A 23311-nucleotide genomic window follows, 5' to 3' on the forward strand; every position below is an offset into this window, starting at 1 on the left:
ATGAATAAAGCAATTGCAGAAATGAAACTTCTGGAGTATGAATGAGATTAGAACCTTCAGGAGAGAAGGCAAATGCTGTCTGCTGAGCTGTAAACTCCATAGAGCAAGGGAGTTTTTTGCTTGCTTTTTGCTGTGTCTTATACATGGGTGTCTGCTACAGAGTAGGTACTCAGCAGATGCTCAGGGCTCGCTTTAAAATGGATTATTCAAGAATTATAGCCTTGAGGGCTAGAAGTAAGGGTACTTCCCTCAGCTTGTGTCTTGTTGCATCTATTCAGTTGAAGCATACTCCTTCCCTCACTTGATGGATCCTTTGTTAGGCATAAAATCAGAGCTAATCAATTGTGCAGTCTTTGTATTCAGTAAACTTTTTTAGTAGCGCTTTCTATGACCAAAACTTGGCATTAGGTTCTGCAGAGGTTATAAAGATGAATAAGGCTCAGTCTCTTGGCTCCAAAGAAAATATAATCCAGAAGGGAAATCGAATTTCTATGCATTTAACTGTTATATACAAAACGTATTATGAGGCCTGAGCAGCTTGTGTGGGAGAAAGGATGATGATTCAGGAAGGCTTCCTTTCCTTTCTCTCCCCGTCTATTCCTACCACCCTGACTTTCACTCTTTTATTTCATTTCTACCTAACTTTGTTTCTGCGTTTACTTAGTGCCTGCCATGAGCCAGGAATTGTGCTCCATGCTAGAATATGAAAAGATAAATGAAGGATCTTATGGTCTGATTGGAGAGACATGTAACCAAAAAATGACAGTATGATCAGTGCAATCGAAGAGTTCTAGTGAAAAATTAAGGAATTAGGCAGTGTTTCACAGGCACATCAGCAGCCTTGGTTTGAATAGAAGTGTTATTCATAGCACCGTTTCTTGAATTCCTATGTGCCAGGCACTGTGCTGTGAGGATTTTCATATATTTAACCTTAATAATGATCCTCAGAACAACTCTGAAGTAGATGTAAGTAGATATAACTATTCCCACTTTAGAGCTGAGGAAGGCATGTAATATGTTGAATGACTTGCCTTAGATCACGTATTCAGTAGATGACTAAACTGTATCTAGGTCTGACCCCAAAGTTCATTCTATTCAAGAAAGAAATAGAAATGTGTAATGATGTTAGCCACTTTGGAAAACAGTTCCTTAAAAGGCTGAGAAGAGGTCCCTGTGACCCAACAGTTCCACTCAAGAGAAGTAAAGCAAACATCAATGCAAAAATGAAAATGGCATAACAGCACTATCGACAATAGTACCGAAGTGGAAACAACCCAGATGTCCAGCAGTTGATGAATGGTTATCCACACACTGGAGTATTATTTTTTCATAAAAAGGAAATGAATTGATACATGTTATAACATGGGTGAACCTTGCAAACGAACATTAAGCTAAGTGAAAGAAGTCAGTTATTGTACAAAAGCCACATTTTATGAGTTCTTTTATATGAAGTATCGAGGATAGGCCCATACACAAGCTAGACTGGTGATTGTCCGGGGTTCATGGAAGGGAAAAATGAGGTGTAATGGCCTTAGGTTTCTTTTTAGAGTAATGAAAATGTTCCAGAATTGATTGTGATGATGGTTGCACAACTTTGTGAATATACTTAAAACAACAACAACAACAACAACAACAACAACCTTTGGGACTTGCACTGCAGGGGCCTGGGGTTCAGTCCCTGGTTGGAAACTAAGATCCTGCCTGCTGGGACTTCCCTGATGGTTCAGTGGTTAAGACGTTGCCTTGAAATGCAGGGTAAGTGGGTTCGAACCCTGGTCAGAGAACTAAGATCCCACATGCAGTGGAGCAAATGAACCCTCGAGCCACAGCTAGAGAATCCATGCACTACAACAAAAGAGCCTGCATGCTGCAACTAAAATCTGACACAATCAAATAAGTATTTTTTAAAAAAAGATCCTGCATGTCATGTGGTACAGCCAAAAAAACCCCCAACTTTTAAACTTTATACTTTAAATAGATTAATTGCATAGTATGTGAATTATATCTCAACAAAATTGTTTAAAACAAAATATCTTGGAACTCTGAAATTGAGTTTTCTGCTCTTGGTAGCTAGAAGTATCATTAAGATCTTATTGTAAAAGTAATTAAGCAACTGAGTCACTTACAAAGTAAAACTGGCTTTTTCCTCACATGTTATTTATCAAAATTTACCTTACATTAAAATTACCTTACATTACCTGGGCTTCCCAGATGACACGAGTGATAAAGAACCTGCCTGCCAATGCAGGAGACGTAAGAGATGTGGGTTCCATCCCTAGGTAGGGAAGATTCCCTGGAGGAAGGCATGGCAACCCACTCCAGTTTTCTTACCTGGAGAGTCCCATGGACAGAGGAGCCTGGTGGGCTACAGTCCATAGGGTCACAAGGAATCAGACATGACTGAAGCGACTTAGCAAGCACACAGTTTATATTAGTAATGTCTTAGAGTGTATTAGTTAGTAGAGTTTGTCTAATAAGCTTTTTTTCTCTGTTTCGGTGGTCCTTTGTTCTTTTTATTTTCTTATTTCTGTTTGACTGTGCTGAGTCTTCGTTGCTGCTCAGGCTCACTCTCTAGTTCCGAGAGTGAGGGCTGTTCTCTGGTGTCCGTGCATGGGCTTCGCATTGCAGCGGCTTCTCTTGCTGTGGAGCACGGGTTCTAGGGCGCGCAGGCTTCACTAGCTGCGGCCCCTGGGTGCCGGAGCACAGGCTTGATAGTCGCGGTGCAGGGCTTAGCTGCTCTGCGGCGTGTGGGATCTCCTGGATCAGGGATTGAGCCCATATCTCCTGCATTGGCAAGTGAGTTCTTTACCACTGAGTCACCAGAGAAGCCCTGTCTAGTAAGTTTTAAATAAGTTTTCTAAAAATAGTGCAGTCTGTTCTGCAAGTTCATTTGGAGAAAACTTGAAACATTAAGGATAGATGAGTAAGTAAAGTTGGATTTTAACAACTGGGTGATACTAAATCTTTGGAGCGGATATCTTTTGGAAGTTATTAGTTGGTTGTTAAAACCTGGAACCTTTGTGACACTTTTCTTTGCAGCTGTGCTGTAGACTCTGGTCTCCCAGTACCAGTTGTGAAGGCTACTGCAAGTGATATGACTAAAACCCAGCAAGATCATGTTCTAGAGTGTAGCAGTCTCCAGGCCAAGGATTGGATATGGCTCAATATGTTTTCCTGTCCTACTATAAAATCAGTCACTTTTACTCTTTTGCCAGAGTAAAAGGAGAAGAGCCCTAAAAAAAGCAGTATATGGGAGCAGACCCAAAAAATCAGACTCAAGTGCTGAGAGGATCTTTTAGACAGTAATTACATTGACAGTAAGTCACAGTGACACTTTTCTCTGCAGCTGTGCTGTAGACTCTGGTTTCCCAGTACCAGTTGTGAAGGCTACTGCAAGTGATATGACTAAAACCCAGCAAGGTCATGTTCTAGAGTGTAGCAGTCTCCAGGCTATTGGCAAAGTGCTGGGGCTGGCTTTTATAAAGTCTACCTGTCTCTCTCAGTATAGAGTGAACAAGACGTAGCTTAGGGTTTTGTTTTGTTTTGTTTTGTTTTTAATTGAGTTTAAATGCTTTTTAGTATCTATGCCAATTATTTGAATTGTGGTGGTTGGTAGGCTAATTAAGTTTTCAGAAGACTGATTTGGAAGGGTTGTTAATACCTCAGAAAACAGGACCAAATTTCAGAATAATTAAGTTGTATAGAATACCAACTATGTGAAGGACCTGTACCGGTGTCCTAAAGAATCTAGAAGCTGTGTAAGACCTAGCATCTTTTATCTAAATTTCACTGCCTCCTTGTGAGAACTTACAAATCCATCTGCCACAATCAAAGAATGAATTCTGCCTTGCTATCCTGTCTTTGGATTATCAAGGAGATTCTGTCAGGACATGACTTCCATCATAGCCCACTTCTGACCCAAGTTAATCACTTGACATCCTTGGGATGTATGGGAAATAACTGTTCCAAGCCTCGATCATAACCTTGTGTACTTAAGTGAAAGTTACTCAGTCGTGTCCGACCTTTTGTGACCCCATGGACTGTATAGTCTACGGAGTTCTCCAGGTCAGAATACTGGAGTGGGTAGCCTTTCCCTTCTCTAAGGGACCTTCCCAACCCAGAGGTTGAACCCAGGTCTCCCGCATTGCGGGGGGATTCTTTACCAGCTGAGCCACCAGGGAAGCCTTTGTGTATTTAATTGGTGTAATAAAAGCCCTGGTTAGATCACTGAAACATGAGGTTCAGTCCTTACCTGCCCATTGTTAGCCTCAGGCCAGGCCAGGTCAGTGATTCTATGTCTGTACTCCTAGTTCTTGGTATGTTAGAGAGACATCACCTTTGAGGAGTTTCATGAATGCGGCAGGCAGGCACTCATAGGTTGGTCTCAGCGGCTTTCTCCAAGGTATTTTTGTCACAAGTCATTATGGATTTGGGCTAGAACTTAATAACAAAATGAGTGGAGTAAAAATATCCCTGCCTGCACGTAGACTAACAGTTGCATCTTAGCAGAGATGCAACAATTGCCACCAAGATCATTTTGTAGACAGGGTCTCAAAGGAGAGTGAAGGTAAAGGATAGTTCAACTCAAGAATCCTGCTTGTAGTCATGGGGGTGCTGTTGGAGCCCCCTGTATTGCATGGCTCCACTGTATGTCTTGTGGGAGCTTAGCTCCCCAACCAGAGATCCAACCTGTGTCTCCTGAAGTGGAAGTGCAGAGTCCTAACCACTGACCGCCAGAGAATTCCATCTTTTTTTTTTTTTTGAGTCTTTTTTTCTTGAATTTGTTTGTTCTATTTGGTCTAGTATTCCTAGGGATACTTGAAGCTAGGCCCCCCTTTTTAACAGATATCATGGAAAATCAGAATATATGGATGAACAAAGATAAGAAAAAATTTCCTCCTGTCACCCAAGGACTATCATTGTTATATCATAGTGTGTATTCTTCTGAATGTTTCCTTCATATATCTGTGTATCCATGTATTTGTTTAACCGCCATGAAATCATACTATTCATATTCTTTACTCTGCTTCTTTTAAACATTTTTATTTCAGTAAATTTTCATCTCATCTAATTTTACCTTATTCAGATTTTTCCAATTATCTCCCAAATACCTTTTTAACTGGTTTATTTAAACTAATATGCAGTTTGGTATGCACATTGTATCTGATTATTTCCTTTAATTTCTTTTAATCTAGCACAGTTCCTATCTTTTCTTTTTCCTTTTAGAATAATAATAACACTGACTTACTGAGAACTCCTGCAGAACCAACTTTTGGATGAGCTGATTGCTTCCTGTGATGTCTATCCCCTGTGTTTCCTGTAAACTGGCAATCACATCCAATAGTTTGATGGAGCCAAGGAAAGTATTTTTTGCTTGATTACCAAGCAGAGGTGATGTCTGAATTTCACAGTGTATCACATCAGAAGTCACATCTGGTTGGCCCACTGTCAATGATGCTAAGATGGGTGATTGGATTAAGGTGATGGGATTTTATCTCTTTATGGTGTCCTTAGGTTCTCCCTGCAATGACAGATAGTGTTTCTTTGGCAGTTTACAAACTCCCATCAGCCATTCACCTAACGATTTTAGCTCTTGGTGATCCTTGCTGGAATCAACTACTGTTTTGTGCAAAGTGATGTTTTCTAATTTTGAAATTCCTTCTTTATGTGTCAGCACTCTTCTATAATATAGAACTAGGGCTGTTCATTTAGTCCAAAAGGTAGGATAAATGCATGCTTTTTAAAAAGGTACTATTAAGGAACTCCTAGATTTTCATGAATATGAAGTGTTTGGGTTAGTTACAGTCTTTTCTTATTTTTGTGGTTTTTTTTTTTTTTTTTTCAGTACTTAAACTGATACTTTGGCCAGTGGGAGCTGCTGCTTTTGATCCTGTAGAACAGGACTCAGAAAGCAGGTGGTACTTTGGTTGGTTCTGTTGCTCTTGCCATTGTCCACTTTTGTAGCTCAAAACCTTCACTTTTAAACACCTAAATCTTTGGAAATTCCTTGGTGATCTAGTGGTTAGGATTCTGCGCTCTTACTGCCAAGGGCCCAGGTTCAATCCCTGGTCAGGGAACCAAGATCCTGCAAGCTGTGTAGTGTGGCAAACAAACAAAAGCACAGAAATCTTTGTTTATGAGGTGACAACTGCTAGCTATTGAGTCTAGGCAATGCTTAAGAGAAGCCCACTTCATACTGCTAGATTAACACACTACCATTACAGTGCATTGAGGAATGATTTGAACTGTTCAGAATGCAGCATTCTCATGACAGCTTAAAGATCCCTAACCATTTTTAAAGAGCTGCGCACATTTTGCCCAGGCCTCTGCAGTTCAGTTTTGTGGTTTAATGCCTCTTCTTTTTTATACTCAGATTTCAAGGAATCTGCATGTATCTCAATGTTTTTTCTGCTGATGTTTATTTAAGAAGATTATATGTTTGTTTCGCAAACTTAATACAACATTTTTCTCTTCAAAGCAATGTGCTGAAGAGTTTCAGTTACATTCCAACTATCCTTGAGAGAAGATGACATTTGGAAAACCATGCTACATGACAGCGAAGGAGATGTGAGTTCTAGATGGGCCTGGCATTAGGAGACAATATTGCTGCGTATAAAGAACTGTTAATGGTCTTGTTTGACAATGTTTAAAGTATATAGTGGTGATGATTGACAGTGTTTCAAGTATATAACATACTAGCATGATAATTTGCTACAAGTGTGTATTTATTGTGTTTTTAGCTCCCTTTTAGGAAAGAAAAAGCAGTAGGAGATATGATCAGAAAGATCTAGGATACCCAGGTCATATGAGACCTTGTAGATGAAGGAGTAAGGACTTTGGATTTTATTTTGAGTGGGAGAAGTAACCAAGGGTTTCAGAGGAGGAGTGACATGATCCATCTGAACCTCGAAAAGCGTCATTCATGCTACAACATGGAGAACAGACTTGGGAGGGGGTAGGAAAAGTTCATGGGGAAAGGCAGAACTAAGGAGACTAGTCAGGACACTATCACATTCGTCCAGGTGTTAGCTTAGGTAGCAGCGGTGAATGATGCTGAGTAGTTATAGTTCAGGCATATTTTTGAAATGGGACCAACAGGATTTGCCAGATCATCAAATGTGGGATGTGAATTAAAGAGAGAAGTTGAGGGAGATGCCAGTGGTTTTGACCAGAGATGCTGGTGAATAGTTGTGCCATGTCCTAAAACTGGAGGTAGGCTTAGAGGACAAGATCAAGAGCTCAGTTTTAGACATGTTATGTTTGAGATGATGCTTAGATATCTAAGTGATATCAAATAGGTAGCAGGGTATAGAAGTCTGGGTTTCCTTGGGGTGGGAGGGGGGAGAGCTTGGAAGTTAAAATTTTGGTGTCATCAGCCATGGGACTAGTTGGGATCACTAAAGGAGTGAATATAGATAGAAAAGAGAAGTCTGAGGACTTACCCTTGGGACATTCCAACCTTTATAAATTGGGGAGATGAGAATTGAGCAAAGGGGACACAGTCAGTGATGTAGGAAGCTTTCCTGAGGCCAAGTGAAGAAAGGGTTTCACGAAAGAGAGTAGGGTCAGCTGTTAACCTTCTAGAAGTCTTACACTTTTGTGTTTTACATTTAGGTCTGTGCTCCAGACTGTGACTGTGAAAAATATGGTCAGTGTCTAGGTTCTTTTTTTTTTTCCCTTTGGTATGTGGATGTCTGTTCATTTACTTTTAATGCTCTCTTTTGGAGGAGGTTTTTAAGTTGCTAAATTAGGTATCTTAACCTTCATTTTTCCAGGTTCATGGAGTCCAACTTTTTGACGATGGTCCCAAATGGTGGTCTCCCCCACAGTTGTTAGATGGTATTATGTGAACTATTTCCAGCACAGTTTCGTTCTTCTTAGACTATGTCCAGCAGAAACACACATAACATCATACCTTAAATACAAGGGTTTTGCATAACGATAAGACAAGTGTCTGTTTTGGTACCTAATTGAAAGGTATCTAATGTATGCTTATATTTCATCAGTTCTTAGGATTCTTTTCACCAGTCTAATTTTAGTATTGCATGGTATTAGACTAATAGGAGACAGAAAGTATAATTTTTACCAATTTCTGGAGATACATCTACCAAATCTTTGACAGAATAGTTTGTTGTGACTAAATTTGTCATTCTGTATTCTCCCAGGAGATTTTAGTATTTGGAGATATTGTTGTGTATATATATTCTTTCTTCCAAATCATGGTTGTTGACTATTAAATATGTTAACTGTTATTATTAGTACCCGTGGGAACTCTATGGTTTATATTATTCTTATCCGTAATTGAACCTTTTTGGCAACTGGACCTTCTCCCACCTTATCCTTCCCAGAATTGTCATCCAGTGGCAAAAACTTGTTAAGCTTATTAATGTTTCTTTCTTTTTTTTTTTTAATTGGAGGATAATTTCTTTACAATGTTGTGTTGGTGTCTGCTGTACAACAATGCAAATCAGTCATAACTCTCTCTATATGTATCCCCTCCCTCTTGAGACTCCCTCATACCCCCAATAAGTTTATTTCTGAAAAATAGAAATTGATAATAAATATTTGCAAATGCTTTTTCAGCATCTTTTGATGTGATCAAACTTTCTAAGATTGATTCTTATGCTAATACTTTGTTGATAGATTTTGTTGAATTAATTAAGGAATCAGGCTTTTCTTAAGACAGACTAGCAGATCATGTGACACACTTACTATATCATATGCAGTCAGTGTGCTCTAATATATACGCTTAACTATGTTCAGCATTTTTATTCCTGTGTTTGAGGTTAATTTGTTTTCTTATTTTAATCCTGTTTGTATTTTATAATCAGTATCATATAAAATGGGAGACAGTGGTTTATATTAGGAAGTTAGGAATGTCACTGGGATTATTGAATCTGTACATTTGAAGAAATTATGTTACATTTATCTAGTAAGGACTTTTTTGGCCATACTGCGCTTGTGGGATCTTAGATCCTTGGCCAGGGATTGAGCCTGGGCCCCTGGCACTGAAAGTGCTGAGTCCTAACCACTGTGCCACGAGGGAATTCCCTTAAGACTTTTTATCCTTTATAACTTTTAATAATTTTCTCTGTTATTGCCAATTATATTCTCATTTTCTTTTATGAATATATAAGGCTAATATATGATAAAAGTCTGTCTTTAAAGTCTAAAGAGTTATTTCAGTAAGTGCAAAATAAAAATTTTTAGTATTAAGAAAATGTGTCAGAGTTTAGTTGGTAGCATTCTTTCTCAAGGATGTGGAATACTAGGACATCTGAAATGATGACATTGTCAGTTTTATAAAATATGGTACCTATCAGTGTAACGTCCACAGGAATGACAGTGGGGTATCTTCTTAGGTTCAGCTAAACACTTGCACATTCAGACTGCTAAAGCCACCATAGTTCTCACTTGGCAACACTATTCAGAAGGATATAGGACAGAAACTGTAACTCGTCTGTTAGATAAACTGTCAGACAGTGGGAGTCCATGCAGCAGTTCATTCTTTCTGAAGTACTCTTCTCACAGCTGAGGCTCCAAGGGATAAGATCCACGTGGGGTGGTGCAGGGAACTCCGTGGGCATGGTTTCCAGGGTCTTTTGCCAGGGACATACGTGCCTAATTAATTACATATCGCCACATTCAGAAGTTCAAGAACATGGCTTCCTACATTCCGTGTGCTTCCAGTCCAGATGCCATTTACTAATTTGGTAGTTTCTGTCATAAACACTGTTGCCAGATAACATAGGTGGCGTGCTATCTTAATCAGGTTCACAAGCATTAACCCAAGGTTAAATTCTTACATATTAGGAGAAGGGGTTTTGCTCATTTTGGTCCATAGTCATGCTTGCTGATTTTTTCACTTATGCCTTCTTGTTTTGTACAGTATCATCTTTTCTTCCTCCAAGATTATTTTTTAAATTGGCATTTTCTTTTAAAATTGGTTTTGTATAGATCTTGAGTCATCATTTTCTGTATGGTGAGGTAGAAATTAAAACTTTTTCCAGATGGCTCGTCAGTTGTTCCAGTCATTTATTGCGTGGTCATCTGTTTTCCTATTGGTTAGAAATGTCACTGTTGTCACAGAGCAGTTACTAGGAGATAGTTCTTCAAGTTAACAAATGGTTGGGTATATTAAAAATGTATATTTTTTAAAGTAATAAAAACCTGCTTATAATTGTGTGATTGTGTATTAGACTGTGTTACTTGTATGCTGAGAATTTATAGTGTCAGTTTTTTTCCTTAAAGCAAGTATATGTAGTCTAAAAATCAGTATTCTTTTTTCTAAACAGAAGTTTGCCTTATTGAAGGCTGTTTTGCTTATTTAGATGGCCTTACTCAGAAAATTAACCACTCAGTGTAGTGGAAAGTGGTGAATTAAGGGTTTGAATAATGGGGTTCTGATTTCAGACCTGCTGTTTCACTGACTGCTCCTTTGTGCAAGTCAGCCTGTCTATGTTTTGTTTTGCTCAAACTGCGCGAATAACAATCCCTATCCTGCCTGTTTCCGAGTATTGTTGAGAATTAGATGGGATGATGGATATAAAAGCACATGTAATTGGTAAAGCACGTTAAATGTAAGGAATTATTGCATCTTAACTTTTCCTCCCTTTCTCTTGTAGGTAGTGTTGGTGCTTCTTTTCAGTGCCAGTCCATCCATCACGACCACATTTGTCATGATGACAGTGACAAGGTGAGGTCCGTGTTGATGTCTACAATGTTGAAAATGCATGCTGCCCTGTATCACTGAATTCACTTGCATAACTCGGGATGTAGAGGCAGGAGAGTGTGACTTGGGGGGCACAGTGTTGAGATACAGAGGGCCTTTCTGGTTTGTTGCTGCGTTGTTAGACTGCTCCAGAAAACTTGCAGGTAATTCCAGGAGGTGGGCTGGACTCCTGATAACCCTTCCATTTCCTTACCCCCATTCCTGTCTCTGTCACTGCACTTCCTCTTTTCCTGAACAGCCTGGATGGATTATCTTAATATCCGAACAGGTGTTTCCAAAACTGATAACTATCTCAGCAATTTGTGTGTGTTTCCAATTTGAAATATCTTCCACATTCCAGTTTGGTCTGTTTTGTAGTTGACTATATTATGGCTTCTTCTTATACTTACTTTTTTTTTTTTTTCACTCCGTTTCCAAAGCCCAATTTAAATGTTGAGGATTGAGAATGGAACCTGTCTGATTCATGCCAAAAAAACCTGCTTTAGGCTTGTTTTGTTTATTTTTAAATCAGGTCCAGTCTTTTGGTATTTTGCTTCTGTTCTTTTATCTCTAAAGAAACTGATCTTTGGGGGCTTTTCAGTACTCACGAGCACCCGTGATGGCCCAGGCCTTGACGTGGATACTAACGTGGGCTTGGTGTCTGGAACCTCTGGCTGCTGATATTGGAAGGGCTTAAATTCAGTCTTTTCCATCATCAGTTTCCAGTGGTTTCCCTCCCATTTCCTGTGTCTTGTGTACAGGAATGTATCGCTCCCTTGGTAGTTTCCCCAGGCAGACCAATCCAAGTGATGTTTTTCTCTGCTGTTTTAATCAAGATCCTCCTCCCTCATCCTGTTGGAGCTTGATCAAGAAGTTGGTTGAACATTGTGATTTTCCAAATGGCCTTTGTTCTGTGTGTTGATCTCTCTATGAGCTTTGCTCAGTCAGATTTTGGTCTGTTTATGGAGAGAGTGGTATACTTTTAGTATTCCAGATTCTCTCTTATTATGATAGTAATCCAGAGGCATGGGGTTAACTTTTAACTTCTTTCAGAAGCAAGCCTCTGAAAGAGACTTCCAGACTATATAGTTAGCTCCCTAAAATGTAGTATATCACAGATTTTAGAAATAAGCGTCTGAAAATAAGACCAATGATAGAGACAAAAGGCAAAGTCACTTTAGGTCAGTAATACTATGAGCCATTGTGTTACATAATTGTAAAGATGTGTGGGGTTTACATTTTCTTTCCCCTACTCAGTATGATATGCCTGTATCCATGGTTCACTTGCAGTGGAGAAGCCAGGTTTAGAGTCTAGAGATGAGATTTCTGTCCACCTCTGCCACATGTTGTCTACTTTAAAATGATTTTCTTCCTAATTTCTGAACCTTTGTATGACTGATTTTGTGCTTTTAGGATGGGGTCTCTCCTGAAATACATGGGGAAAGGGAAGAGAAATTTGAGGGATTTTGTCACTTGACCAGCCTATCAAAGAACTGTCAGAAACTGCTCTGCTCTCCTCTCTCTCCTGTCTACCATGCATATATTTATGATTGTCTCCCAGAGGGAAATGGGGAGAATGGATCAGGGTCTCTTGAATATATTTATAATTTATTCAACTGAGTCAGTCAGCAAATAATATTTGTTGATTGGCAGCTATGTTTCTAGGCACTTAGGGAATACATCAGGATATAAAACAAATAAAGATTGCTGTTTTTTCATGAATGTGCAGTCTGACTGGAAGGGGGACAGGCAATTAAACTTAATATGTTGTACAGTATGTTACAGTAAGCACAGTGGGTTGCAGAAAATGTACAGCAGAATAAGTGGGATGAGGACCACCAAGAATTGGATGGTACAGATTGCAGCTTTGAATAGGATCGTTAGACATCATTCTGGGAAGGAGAGTGGTAGATAGGATAAGAATCAGATCATTATGTTTGTAGCAGCTTCTGACTTCTTTCTTTCTATAATAAATGGATATTGGTTTTGCAAAGCAGCAATGAAATGTGCTCCCTGATACATGCCACCTGGATTATGTATTCTTTTCTCTCTCTCTCTCTCTGAAAATTGACAGGATTATAGAGCACAGCTAATTCAACCCTGTTTTTAAAATAAACTTGGAAGCTGTAATCCCAGCAGAGAAAAGACTCCCATTCCAGGGAGTCACCCTGGAGTGCTGGGGCTAGACCAGTTCTTCTATCCTTGATATAAGCCATGTAAAATAATTGGTTATTTCTGAACACATTTTCAAAACACATTGATGCTTACTATCCTCACTTAACTTTCAGGCATGGTTCATTTCTCAGATTTGGAAACAAAAGTTGATGTTTTTAAAAGTTGTCTGAATTTTAACTAATGCGTGTGTGATGGAGGTGAAACCAAGGAGTAAAAGGGCCATTTGTTGTACGTCCCTTCTATAGCCTTGCAAGTGGCAAGCCCTCAAATTCCATGATTGAGCTTGTTTTCCAACTTAAGTTTCTCTGCTGCTGTACCTCAGCTTGACAGAGCTGGAAGGAGCTGACTGCAGCTCTGAGGTTTACTGTTGAATACTGTGAGTTACAGACTTTCATGTTCAGTTTATATTGGGCATAACAATTCACACAAAGCCCTCTAGGAATATTTTTATATTCATTTGTAATGTCATATCCCATAACTTCCAAGTAGCAAACATCAATTATATATTTGAGTACCTACTGTTTTAGGCATTGGAGACAAGTACAGTGAACAAAACAGACAGGAGTCCGTGCTCTTAAGGAGCTTGCTTTCTCTATAAATGGTTAGGGAGATGCCAGAACATAATTAAAGGTACTGTTAGTTCATTTGTGTTATGAATAATAATAAATCAGGTAAGGGATATAGAAGTATTTGGAGAAGATTGCCTTCCAAACACCCTTTGAAATAGGGATTGTTTTATTCCCATTTGTAGGTGAGGAATGTGAGACAGATTAAGTAATTTGCCCAAGATCACCCAGTTAGTAAGTAGTAAACAGGGATTCAGACCCAAGCTCCTTAATTCCAGTGTCTGTATTTGACCAACTGAAGAAATCTGTTCCTAACGTCGTTTTACATTCTCAACTCTGACAGGCTCAGAGAAAAACGTATCTTCTAGTGAAGGCCCTGGAGAACCACAGTGAACCAAGTCAGTTGGCAGGCAGTTTGGGCCTGTCGGCTTGTTCTTGTCCAGCTCTTTTGACATCCGACAGGATTCATGACTGTTTGTTTCTCCAGGCCTCTCTAACCTGATAGCCCTGCTTCACACTCAGAAACCCCCTCACACTGTGGGCTGCTCTATTGCACTGGTCAGATGTGATGGTGACGACAGAGTTCTTTAAAAAGAAGTATAAAGAATAGGGGAAGTATGTGATTGTGATAGCATATGTGTGTCTCACTTAGGTATTGAAATTGACCTAACTCAGCTAATGTACCTGAGATACGTGGGATTAAGTAGTCATCTTCACGGTGAGAACAAGCCTGGCATGGGGGGATAGGTCTGTCCTGAGGATGAGGTAAAACATTGAGTAGTCTGATAAGAGGAGACTTCAGGTGAGAGGAATTCATTTGTAGCCTCAATGGTACACTTTTCCTGCGTGGCCTGGCAGTATGTCTGGGAAAGCTGGCCATTTGAGAGAAGGAAATGGGAGAGTTCTTTCAAAACTGCATGTATGTAAATGGCTGGTCAGAGCAGAAGTCCCTTCTGGACAAAACTTCCTTGTGCTGGCCTTCAGTCCTTTGGTCACGGAAGAAGGCACCAATCCGATTTGTGTACAGTCATCCTACACACACCGCTTTCAGAAAGGTGGGAGATGTGCTGTTCTCTTTCATGACTGCATACTTCCTTTTATCTTTTAAATATTCAGTTTTCTTTAGATACGTGATTAAAAAAAATACGCGGCACTATGTTCAATCCCTCTCCCCAGAAGTTCGTAGCGATTGGAATTTTAGTATTAACAGGGTTTTTAAAGTTATATAGAGTGTTTTTCATCCTTGCAAACGGTTTTTTAGGATATTCAAAGAGTTGTTCCTCTGTCTCCACCATCTAATTTTAGAACGCTTAGCATCACTACCCCCCAAGAAACCCATACCCTTTAGCAGTCATTCCCCATTATTCCTTCCCCTCAGCTCCTGGCAACCACTAATCTTTCTGTCTCTGTGGATTTGCCTGTTCTGCACATTTCATATAAATAGAATTACCAAAAAATGTGGCCTTTTGTGTCTGGCTTCTTTCACTTAGCGTGATGATTTCATGGTTTGTCTATGTTGCAGCATGAATCAGCACTCCGTTCCTTTTTATGGGTAAGTAATATTCCATTGCGTGGAGCTAGCACATTTTGTCTGTCAGTTCCCTAGTTAGTGGATATTTGTTTCTGTGTTTTGGTTATTATGAATAACACTTTTATGAACATTTGCCTGTAAGTATGTTTTTGTTTTTACATGATTTTATCATTTTGAGGAGCGGTCAAACTCTTCCAAAGTGGCTGAACCATTTTGCACTCCAACAAATGCCTGAAGGTTTCAGTTTCTCCACATACTTGCCAATACTCCTTTTTCTTGATTGTCTTTTAAACTACAGCCACTCTAGTGAGTGTGAAGTAGCATCTCATTGTGGTTTTAATTTTCATTTCTCTAGTGACTAACTATGCTGAGCATCTTTTTATATGTTTATTGGCCATTCTTAAATGTCTTCTGGTCAGTTAAAAAATGTCAGTTAAAAGTCTTTTTATTGTTCTTGCCCCTTGTGCTTTAAAACAAAAGAGAGAAAAACAAAACCAAATCTCCCTGTGCCCCATATTATTTAGTTACACGTGTTTATTAGGGAAATAGAAATACATTGTTATAAGTAGATAGATACACCATCTTTCAGTAGATAACGCTCTTAACATGCTTTTTTTTTTCCTTTAAATGTTTCTTTGCATTCTTTGCACAGTTAAAACTAAACTACACTGATTATCTATGGTTGTATAATTAATTATCCTAAAACTTAGTGGTGCAAAGCATATCTCTTAGTTTCTTTCATGGCTCTTGGGCTTTCTGTGTTCAGCTAGGTGGCTCTTGCATGGAATTTCTCATGCATTTGCTGTCAGATGGTGGCTAAGGCTGGGGTCATCTCAGTGTCTTCACTCACATGTCTGATGGTTGATGCTGATTGTTAGGTGGGACTTCAGCTGGGGTCCTCAGCATGAGCACCTGTAGGTATCATGGGCTTCCTCACAGTATGGCAGCTTGATTCTAAGAGTGACCAAGAGAACGAGGCAGGTGCTGTATGGCCCTTTATGCCTAACTTCAGAAGTCATAAAGCTTCACTTCTACCATAGTCACAGACCTGCCCAAATTTAAAAGGAGGGAGAATTGATCCCACCACTGGGGAAGAATGTCTACATAATGAGAGAATGAAGGATGGGAGAACTTATGGTCCTCTTGAAAAGTATAATCTGCACATTATATACACATGAAATATCAATTGGCTGCATAATGTTGCACTGTAAGGATACATGGTAATTTATTTAACTTGTCTATAACTGTGGAGCTTTAGGTCATTTTTTAAAAATTGTGCATTTATTCAGTTTAGTTCAGTTGCTCAGTCGTGTCCGACTCTTTGCGACCCCATGAACCGCAGCACGCCAGGCCTCCCTGTCCATCACCAACTCCCGGAGTCCACCGAAACCCATGTCCATTGAGTCGGTGGTGCCATCCAACTATCTCATCCTCTGTCGTCCCCTTCTCCTCCTGCTCTCAATCTTTCCCAGCATCAGGTCTTTTCAAATGAGGCAGCTCTCCACATCAGGTGGCCAAAGTATTGGAGTTTCAGCTTCAACATCAGTCCCTCCAATGAACATCCAGGACTGATCTCCTTTAGGATGGACTGGTTGAATCTCCTTGGAGTCCAAGGGACTCTCAAGAGTCTTCTCCAACACCACAGTTCAAAAGCATCAGTTCTTTGGTGCTCAGCTTTCTTTATAGTCCAGCTCTCACACCCATACATGACTACTGGAAAAACCATAGCTTTGACTAGACAGACCTTAGTTGGCAAAGTAATGTCTCTGCTTTTTAATATGCTGTCTAGGTTGGTCATAACTTTCCTTCTAAGAAGAATGTGTCTTTTAATTTCATGGCTACAATCACCATCTGCAGTGATTTTGGAGCCCCCCAAAATAAACTCTGACACTGTTTCCCCATCTTTTTGCCAGGAATTGATGGGACCAGATGTCATGATCTTAGTTTTCTGAATGTTGAGCTTTAAGCCAACTTTCTCACTCTCCTCTTTCACTTTCATCAAGAGGCTCTTTAGTTCTTCTTCACTTTGTGCCATAAGGTGGTGTCATCTGCATATCTGAGGTTATTGATATTTCTCCTGGCAGTCTTGATTCCAGCTTGTGCTTCTTCCAGCCCAGCGTTTCTCATGATGTATTCTGCATAGAAGTTAAATAAGCAGGGTGACAATGTACAGCCTTGATGTACTCCTTTTCCTATTTGGAACCAGTCTGTTGTTCCATGTCCAGTTCTAACTGTTCCTTCCTGACCTGCATACAGGTTTCTCAAGAGGCAGGTTAGGTGGTCTGGTATTCCCATCTCTTTCAAATTTTCCACAGTTTATTGTGACCCACACAGTCAAAGGCTTTGGCATAGTGAATAAAGCAGAAATAGATGTTTTTTGGAACTTTCTTGCTTTTTCGATGATTCAGCGGATGTTGTCAATTTGATCTCTGGTTTCTCTGCCTTTTCTAAAACCAGCTTGAACATCTGGAAGTTCACGTATTGCTGAAGCCTGGCTTGGAGAATTTTGAGCATTACTTTACTAGCCTGTGAGATGAGTGCAATTGTGTGGTAGTGTGAGCATTCTTTGGCATTGCCTTTCTTTGGGATTGGAATGAAAACTGGCCTTTTCCAGCCCTATGGCCACTGCTGAGTTTTCCAAATTTGCTGGCATATTGAGTGCAGCACTTTGACAGCATCATCTTTCAGGATTTGAAACAGCTCAATTGGAATTCCATCACCTCCACTAGCTTTGTTTGTAGTTATGCTTCCTAAGGCCCACTTGACTTCACATTCCAGGATGTCCAGCTCTAGGTGAGTGTGAGTGATCACACCTTCGTGATTATCTCGGTGGTGAAGATCTTTTTTGTACAGTTCTTCCATGTATTCTTGCCACCTCTTCTTAATATCTTCTGCTTGTTAGGTCCATACCATTTCTGTCCTTTATTGAGCCCATCTTTGCATGAAATGTTCCCTTGGTATCTCTAATTTTCTTGAAGAGATCTGTAGTCTTTCCCATTCTATTGTTTTCCTCAATTTCTTTGCATTGATTGCTGAGGAAGGCTTTCTTATCTCTCCCTGCTATTCTTTGGAACTCTGCATTTAAATGGGTATATCTTTCCTTTTCTCCTGTGGCTTTTGCCTCTCTCCTTTTCACAGCTATATGTAAGGCCTCCTCAGACAGCCATTTTGCCTTTTTGCATTTCTTTTTCTTGGGGATGGTCTTGTTCCCTGTCTCCTGTACAATGTCATGAACCTACGTCCATAGTTCATCAGGCGCTCTATCAGATCTAGCCCCTTAAATCTATTTGTCACTTCCACTGTATAAGCATAAGGATTTGATTTAGGTCATACCTGAATGGTCTAGTGATCTTCCCCACTTTCTTCAATTTAAGTCTGAATTTGGCAATAAGGAGTTTATGATCTGAGCCACAGTCAGCTCCTAGTCTTGTGTTTGCTGACTGTATAGAGCTTCTCCATCTTTGGCTGCAAAGGATATGTAATCAGTCTGATTTCGGTGTTGACCATCTAGTGATGTCCATGTGCAGAGTCTTCTCGTGTGTTGTTGGAAGAGGATGTTTGCTATGACCAGTGCATTCTCTTGGGAGAACTCTGTTTATTCATTTAGCAAACATTTATAAGTGCCTACTGTATGCCAGGCATACCTGCGTCAACAGAGTACCATGGTGAAAAGACTGACAAAGAAGGTCCTTCTTCGTAGGGCACTCTTTGTGGAAGGAGCAGAAAATGAACCGTATATTTAAACAAGTAAATAATCAGATACTGTAAAGTACTGTGCAATTAGTTGAGCAGTTGGCTATTCTAGTTAGGTATTGCTGCTGCTGCTGCTAAGTCGCTTCAGTCGTGTCCTTCTCTGTGCGACTCTAGAGACAGCAGCCCACCAGGCTCCCCCGTCCCTGGGATTCTTCAGGCAAGATCACTGGAGTGGGTTGCCATTCCTTCTCCAATGCGTGAAAGTGAAGTCGCTCAGTTGTGTCCAACTCCTAGCGACCCCATGGACTGCAGCCCACCAGGCTCTGCCGTCCATGGGGTTTTCCAGGCAAGAGTACTGCAGTGGGTTGCCACTACCTTCTCTGAGTTAGGTATTAGGGAAGGCCTTTAAGAAGGTGACACTTAGGCTAAGATCTGACAGATGGGAAAGAACAAATCAAGAAAATCTGGGCCATAGAACATTCTAGGGAATGGAAACAGCTAGTGTAAAAGTCCTGATAGAAACAAACAGAAGGAGAGCTGATGTGCTCCAGCAAGGCGCATGAGGGTAGAAGTGGTTGAGATGAGGTTGAAGGGATGGGTACAGATGAAACTAGTGGATCTTGGTGAGCCAGGGAAAGAAGTGTAGATTTTATTTTGCCTATATGGGAAGCCTTTGGAAGGTTTTAAGCAAAGGAGTGACATTATATATTCTTTTACAGTATCCCTTTTGCTGCTGTGATAAGAATTTTTAAAAATTATTGTAAAATCTGCAACACAAAATTTACCTTCTTAACCATTCATTTAGGTGTACAGCTCAGCAGTGTTAAGTACATTCACATTGTGCAGCCAATCCCTAGAACTCTTTTACATTGCAAAATGAAAGCTATATTCATTACACAATAACTTACTCTTCTCCTCCTAAGCTCTGGCAATCACTCTTTGACTTTGTCTCTTAATTTGAGTGCTGTATGTCCCTAATATAAGTGAAGTGATATAATAGTTGTCTTTTTGTGACTGACGTAGCATAATGTTGTCAACATTCATCCATGTTGTAGCATGCTTCAGAACTTCCTTCCTTTTAAGGGCTGAATAATATTCCGCTGTATGTGTATAGCACATTTTAAAAATTCATCCATGGATGGCCACTTGGGTTACTTCCATGTTTTGGCTATTGTGAATAATGCTGCTAGGACCCTAGGTGTACAGATACCTCTTTTAGACTCTGTTTTCAACTCTTTGGGGTATGTGCCTAGAAGTGGAATTGCTGGATCTTTTTTCCCGCTATTTTTAATGTTTTGGCGAACCGCTATTCCATTTCCTGAAGTGACTGCACCATTTTACATTCCCACCAAGAGTGTACAAGGATCCCAGTTTGTCCACATCCTTGTCAACATTTTTCTGTTTTTGTTTTTTGTTTAATAGTAGCCTCCTAATGAGTGTGAGGTAGTATCTCATTTTGATTTGCATTTTCCTCCTGACTAGTGATGTTGAACATATTTTCATGTGCTTATTGGACATTTGAACTTCTTTGGAAAAACACCTATTTCAATCCTTCGTCAATTTTATTATCAGGTTTTGGTTTTTGCTTGGTTGTAGTTCTTTATGTATGTGTGCTTGTGTGCTAAATCGCTTCAGTTGTGTCCAGCTCTGCAACCCTGCGGACTGTAGCCTGCCAGGCTGCTCTGTCCATGGGATTCTCCAGGCGAGAACTCTGGAGTGGGTTGCCATGCCCTCCTCCAGGGCATCTTCCCAACCCAGGGATCAAACCTACCTCTGTTACGTCTCCTGCATTGGCAGCAGGTTCTTCACCACTAGCGCCACCTATAGTTCTTTATATATTCTGGATATTAACCTCTTATCAGATATGACTTGAAAATATTTTCTCCTATTCTATAGGTTTCCTTTTCACTCTGTTGCACTGATGTTTTTATTTTGAAGTAATCCAAATTTATCTGTTTGTTTCTCTTGTTACCTATGAGTTTCAGAATGGGATCTTCCTTATATGTATTCTAAGATTATACTGGTTTTCTTTTGTTGGAATAAGGAAAAGGGACTTCCTGGTCATCCAGTGGTTAAGATTCCGCACTTCCAATGCAGGAATCATGGATTGGATCCGTGGTTGAAGAACTAAGATCCTGAATGCTGCAGGGTGGCCAGAAAACAAACAACAAAAGATTTAAGGAAAAGGCAGAAAATCTGATGAGAAATTCATAATTACTAAAGAAATATGATTTCCAAGTTCAGTTGGCTAACGAGCAAATTCTACCAAACATTTAAAGAAGGCACATCACCAATCTTATAGAAACTCTTGTAGAGAACAGAAAAAGAATACTCCAGGATTCATTTTCTGAGGCTAGCATAATATCTGTGACAAGACTTGATAAGGATGTTACAAAGATGAAAAGTAACAGCTAATCTCACTTAAGAACACAGATGTAAAGATTGCAAGCAAAATATTAGCAAAGCAAATCCAACAGTGTATAAAAAGAGTAGCACAATATGGTGATGGTTTCATAGGAATGTAAAATCGGTTTAACCTCCAAAAAGCAATGTAATTCACCCAGCAACAGAAATTCTGTGATTATCTAACAGATACAGAAAATTTTGATAAAATTAAATATCCATTTTAGGGTAAACTTTTAACAAATTTAAAATAAAATAAACCTCCCTTGATTTGCTAAAGGGATCTACCAAAAACCTACTGCCAACATCATACCTAAAGGTGAAATGTTGGAAGCTTTCTAGTTTTGGAATAAGACAAAAATGCATGTTCTCACTGTATCTATTCAGCATTGTACCGGGAGTCCTAGCCAGTGCAGTAAGACAAGATAAGAGGAAAACACGTTGAAAAGATAGAAATTGAATGGTTATCTTGTGCCAATGGGATTATATGTGTAGGAAAGGCAAAAAAAATTAAGAAAACTATTAGAATTAATAATTATGTATAAAACTTAGAATAAACCCAAGAACAAATGTGCAAGATCTTTCCAGAAATCTGTGAAGCATTATTGAAAAAATTAACAACTCAGGTAAATAAATGATGCATCTTACTTGCAGTTTGAAGATTTAATAATATAAAGATATCAATACCATCTAATTCATCTAATTCATCTCGAGATCAATGTGAAAGTCGCTCAGTCGTGTCCTACTCTTTGTGACCCCATGGACTATACAGTCCATGGAATTCTCCAGGCCAGAATACTAGAGTGGGTACCCTTTCTCTTCTCCAGGGGATCTTCCTAACCCAGAGCGATATCTGCATGGCAGGTGGATTCTTTACCAGCTGAGCCACAAGGGAAAGCCCAATAAAAAATTCTCAGCAGTTATTTCCATGTATTAGAATGTTAGGACACCAGGGTAGACCAATGACCACACGCATTTGAAGTAACTGCAATATTTTCCTCTTTGGTAAGCAACATATATTGGTATATTTTTATTTTAGAAGTTGAGGGGACTTAAATGACCTAGATAACCCAGGAGGAACTTTTTAGTAGTCATTTATGGTTTTCACTTCTGTCATAAAAACCAATTTTTTAAAAAACCAATTTTAAAGGGCAGTCTTGGAGTCAGAATTCTCAAAAAGCGCTTACTACAAGCAACTACTTTTCCTGCAAGTGCTATACTGTTCCCTAGCCACATGTGGCTGTTTATGCAATCCTGGTTAATTCATTAGTTGCACTAGCCCCATTTCAAGTCCTCATTCAGTGGCCATGTATATGTAGATAATGGCTACCTTTTGGATGCTGCTGCAGATGTTGAACATTTCTATCATTGCAGAAAAATCCACTGGACACCTCTCCAACAAGGTTCCCTACCTTTTTGTACAGACTCCAAGTAAAATTTTAGGTGGACCAGGGAAGAGCAACTGCTCCAGTATAATTTACTCCCTACCACGCTAGGTGGTCGGTTGCCCACCTTACACCTTAACCCATTCATTGGGTGTTTTCTGGTTTAGAAAATCAGTTAGAAAAAAAAATTGCAGTACAAATTTCAAACTATTTGACCTTGAGATGTGGGAGCATTGTTTACTAGTGGACAGACTTCCTAGATCAAGTCCTCATACACGGGTTAAGTAAGATCTCAACCATTTAAGAAGGGTTTTCAAGAGTTTGCCTGACAAAGGATTGGCTGAAGCCCAGGGGAAATGCATATACATTTAAGGATTAGGAACCCTGAAGGACTGTAATAGGTTTTTGCCACTGAGATTCAACACTTAAGGAACCTGACTCTTACAATTGGGCAACTTCCGGATGGTAATTTCCCTCCTTGTCCCCCCCCTCCTCCTTTTTTCTTTCTTTTTTTTCCTGTACTTCCCCCTCTCATTACATACCTGTATACAGTTAAACAAGAAAAGCTGTTTCAGGGTAGTCTGTATTATGTAAGGAAGCTTGTATGACAGATTCTGTTGGAAGATCTGTAATGCCAGGTGAATCCACAGCAGGAGACAGAGGTTAGAAGTGGATTACATTGGATGCACCTAAAGGTGTGGTTGGGATTTATGCGTCTGTACTATGAAATGAGAGGCGGGGACCTTAAAAGTTTTGATGTAAAGCCTTCCAAATTGCCTTGCTTTGGAAGACTGGCAGAGAGGGCTTTGAGGGGGAAGAGTGGCTAGATAACAGGGCTACATAATAG

General features: G+C 39.7%; 1 protein-coding gene and 1 non-coding gene across 10 annotated transcripts in view; both read left to right on the forward strand.

The window, feature by feature from the left end:
• RNF38 (ring finger protein 38) overlaps positions 1–23311 on the forward strand; it is a 129260-nt gene that overhangs the window by 41833 nt on the left and 64116 nt on the right. For 7 of the 9 annotated variants that reach the window (XM_069576163.1, XM_069576161.1, XM_069576164.1 and 4 more), the window contains exon 2: positions 10626–10696. In XM_069576163.1, coding sequence (XP_069432264.1) covers positions 10626–10696 — 71 coding nt within the window. Of the gene's footprint in view, positions 1–5226; positions 6568–7614; positions 7649–10625; positions 10697–23311 lie in introns of those variants that run through there. The other 2 variants (XM_069576168.1, XM_069576167.1) reach the window with 2 other exon arrangements.
• TRNAK-CUU (transfer RNA lysine (anticodon CUU)) lies at positions 6005–6077 on the forward strand. The gene has a single exon. It is a non-coding gene; the product is annotated as a tRNA-Lys (tRNA).

Source organism: Ovis canadensis, chromosome 2, assembly GCF_042477335.2.
Source record: "Ovis canadensis isolate MfBH-ARS-UI-01 breed Bighorn chromosome 2, ARS-UI_OviCan_v2, whole genome shotgun sequence".
Classification (NCBI taxonomy): Eukaryota; Metazoa; Chordata; class Mammalia; order Artiodactyla; family Bovidae; genus Ovis; species Ovis canadensis.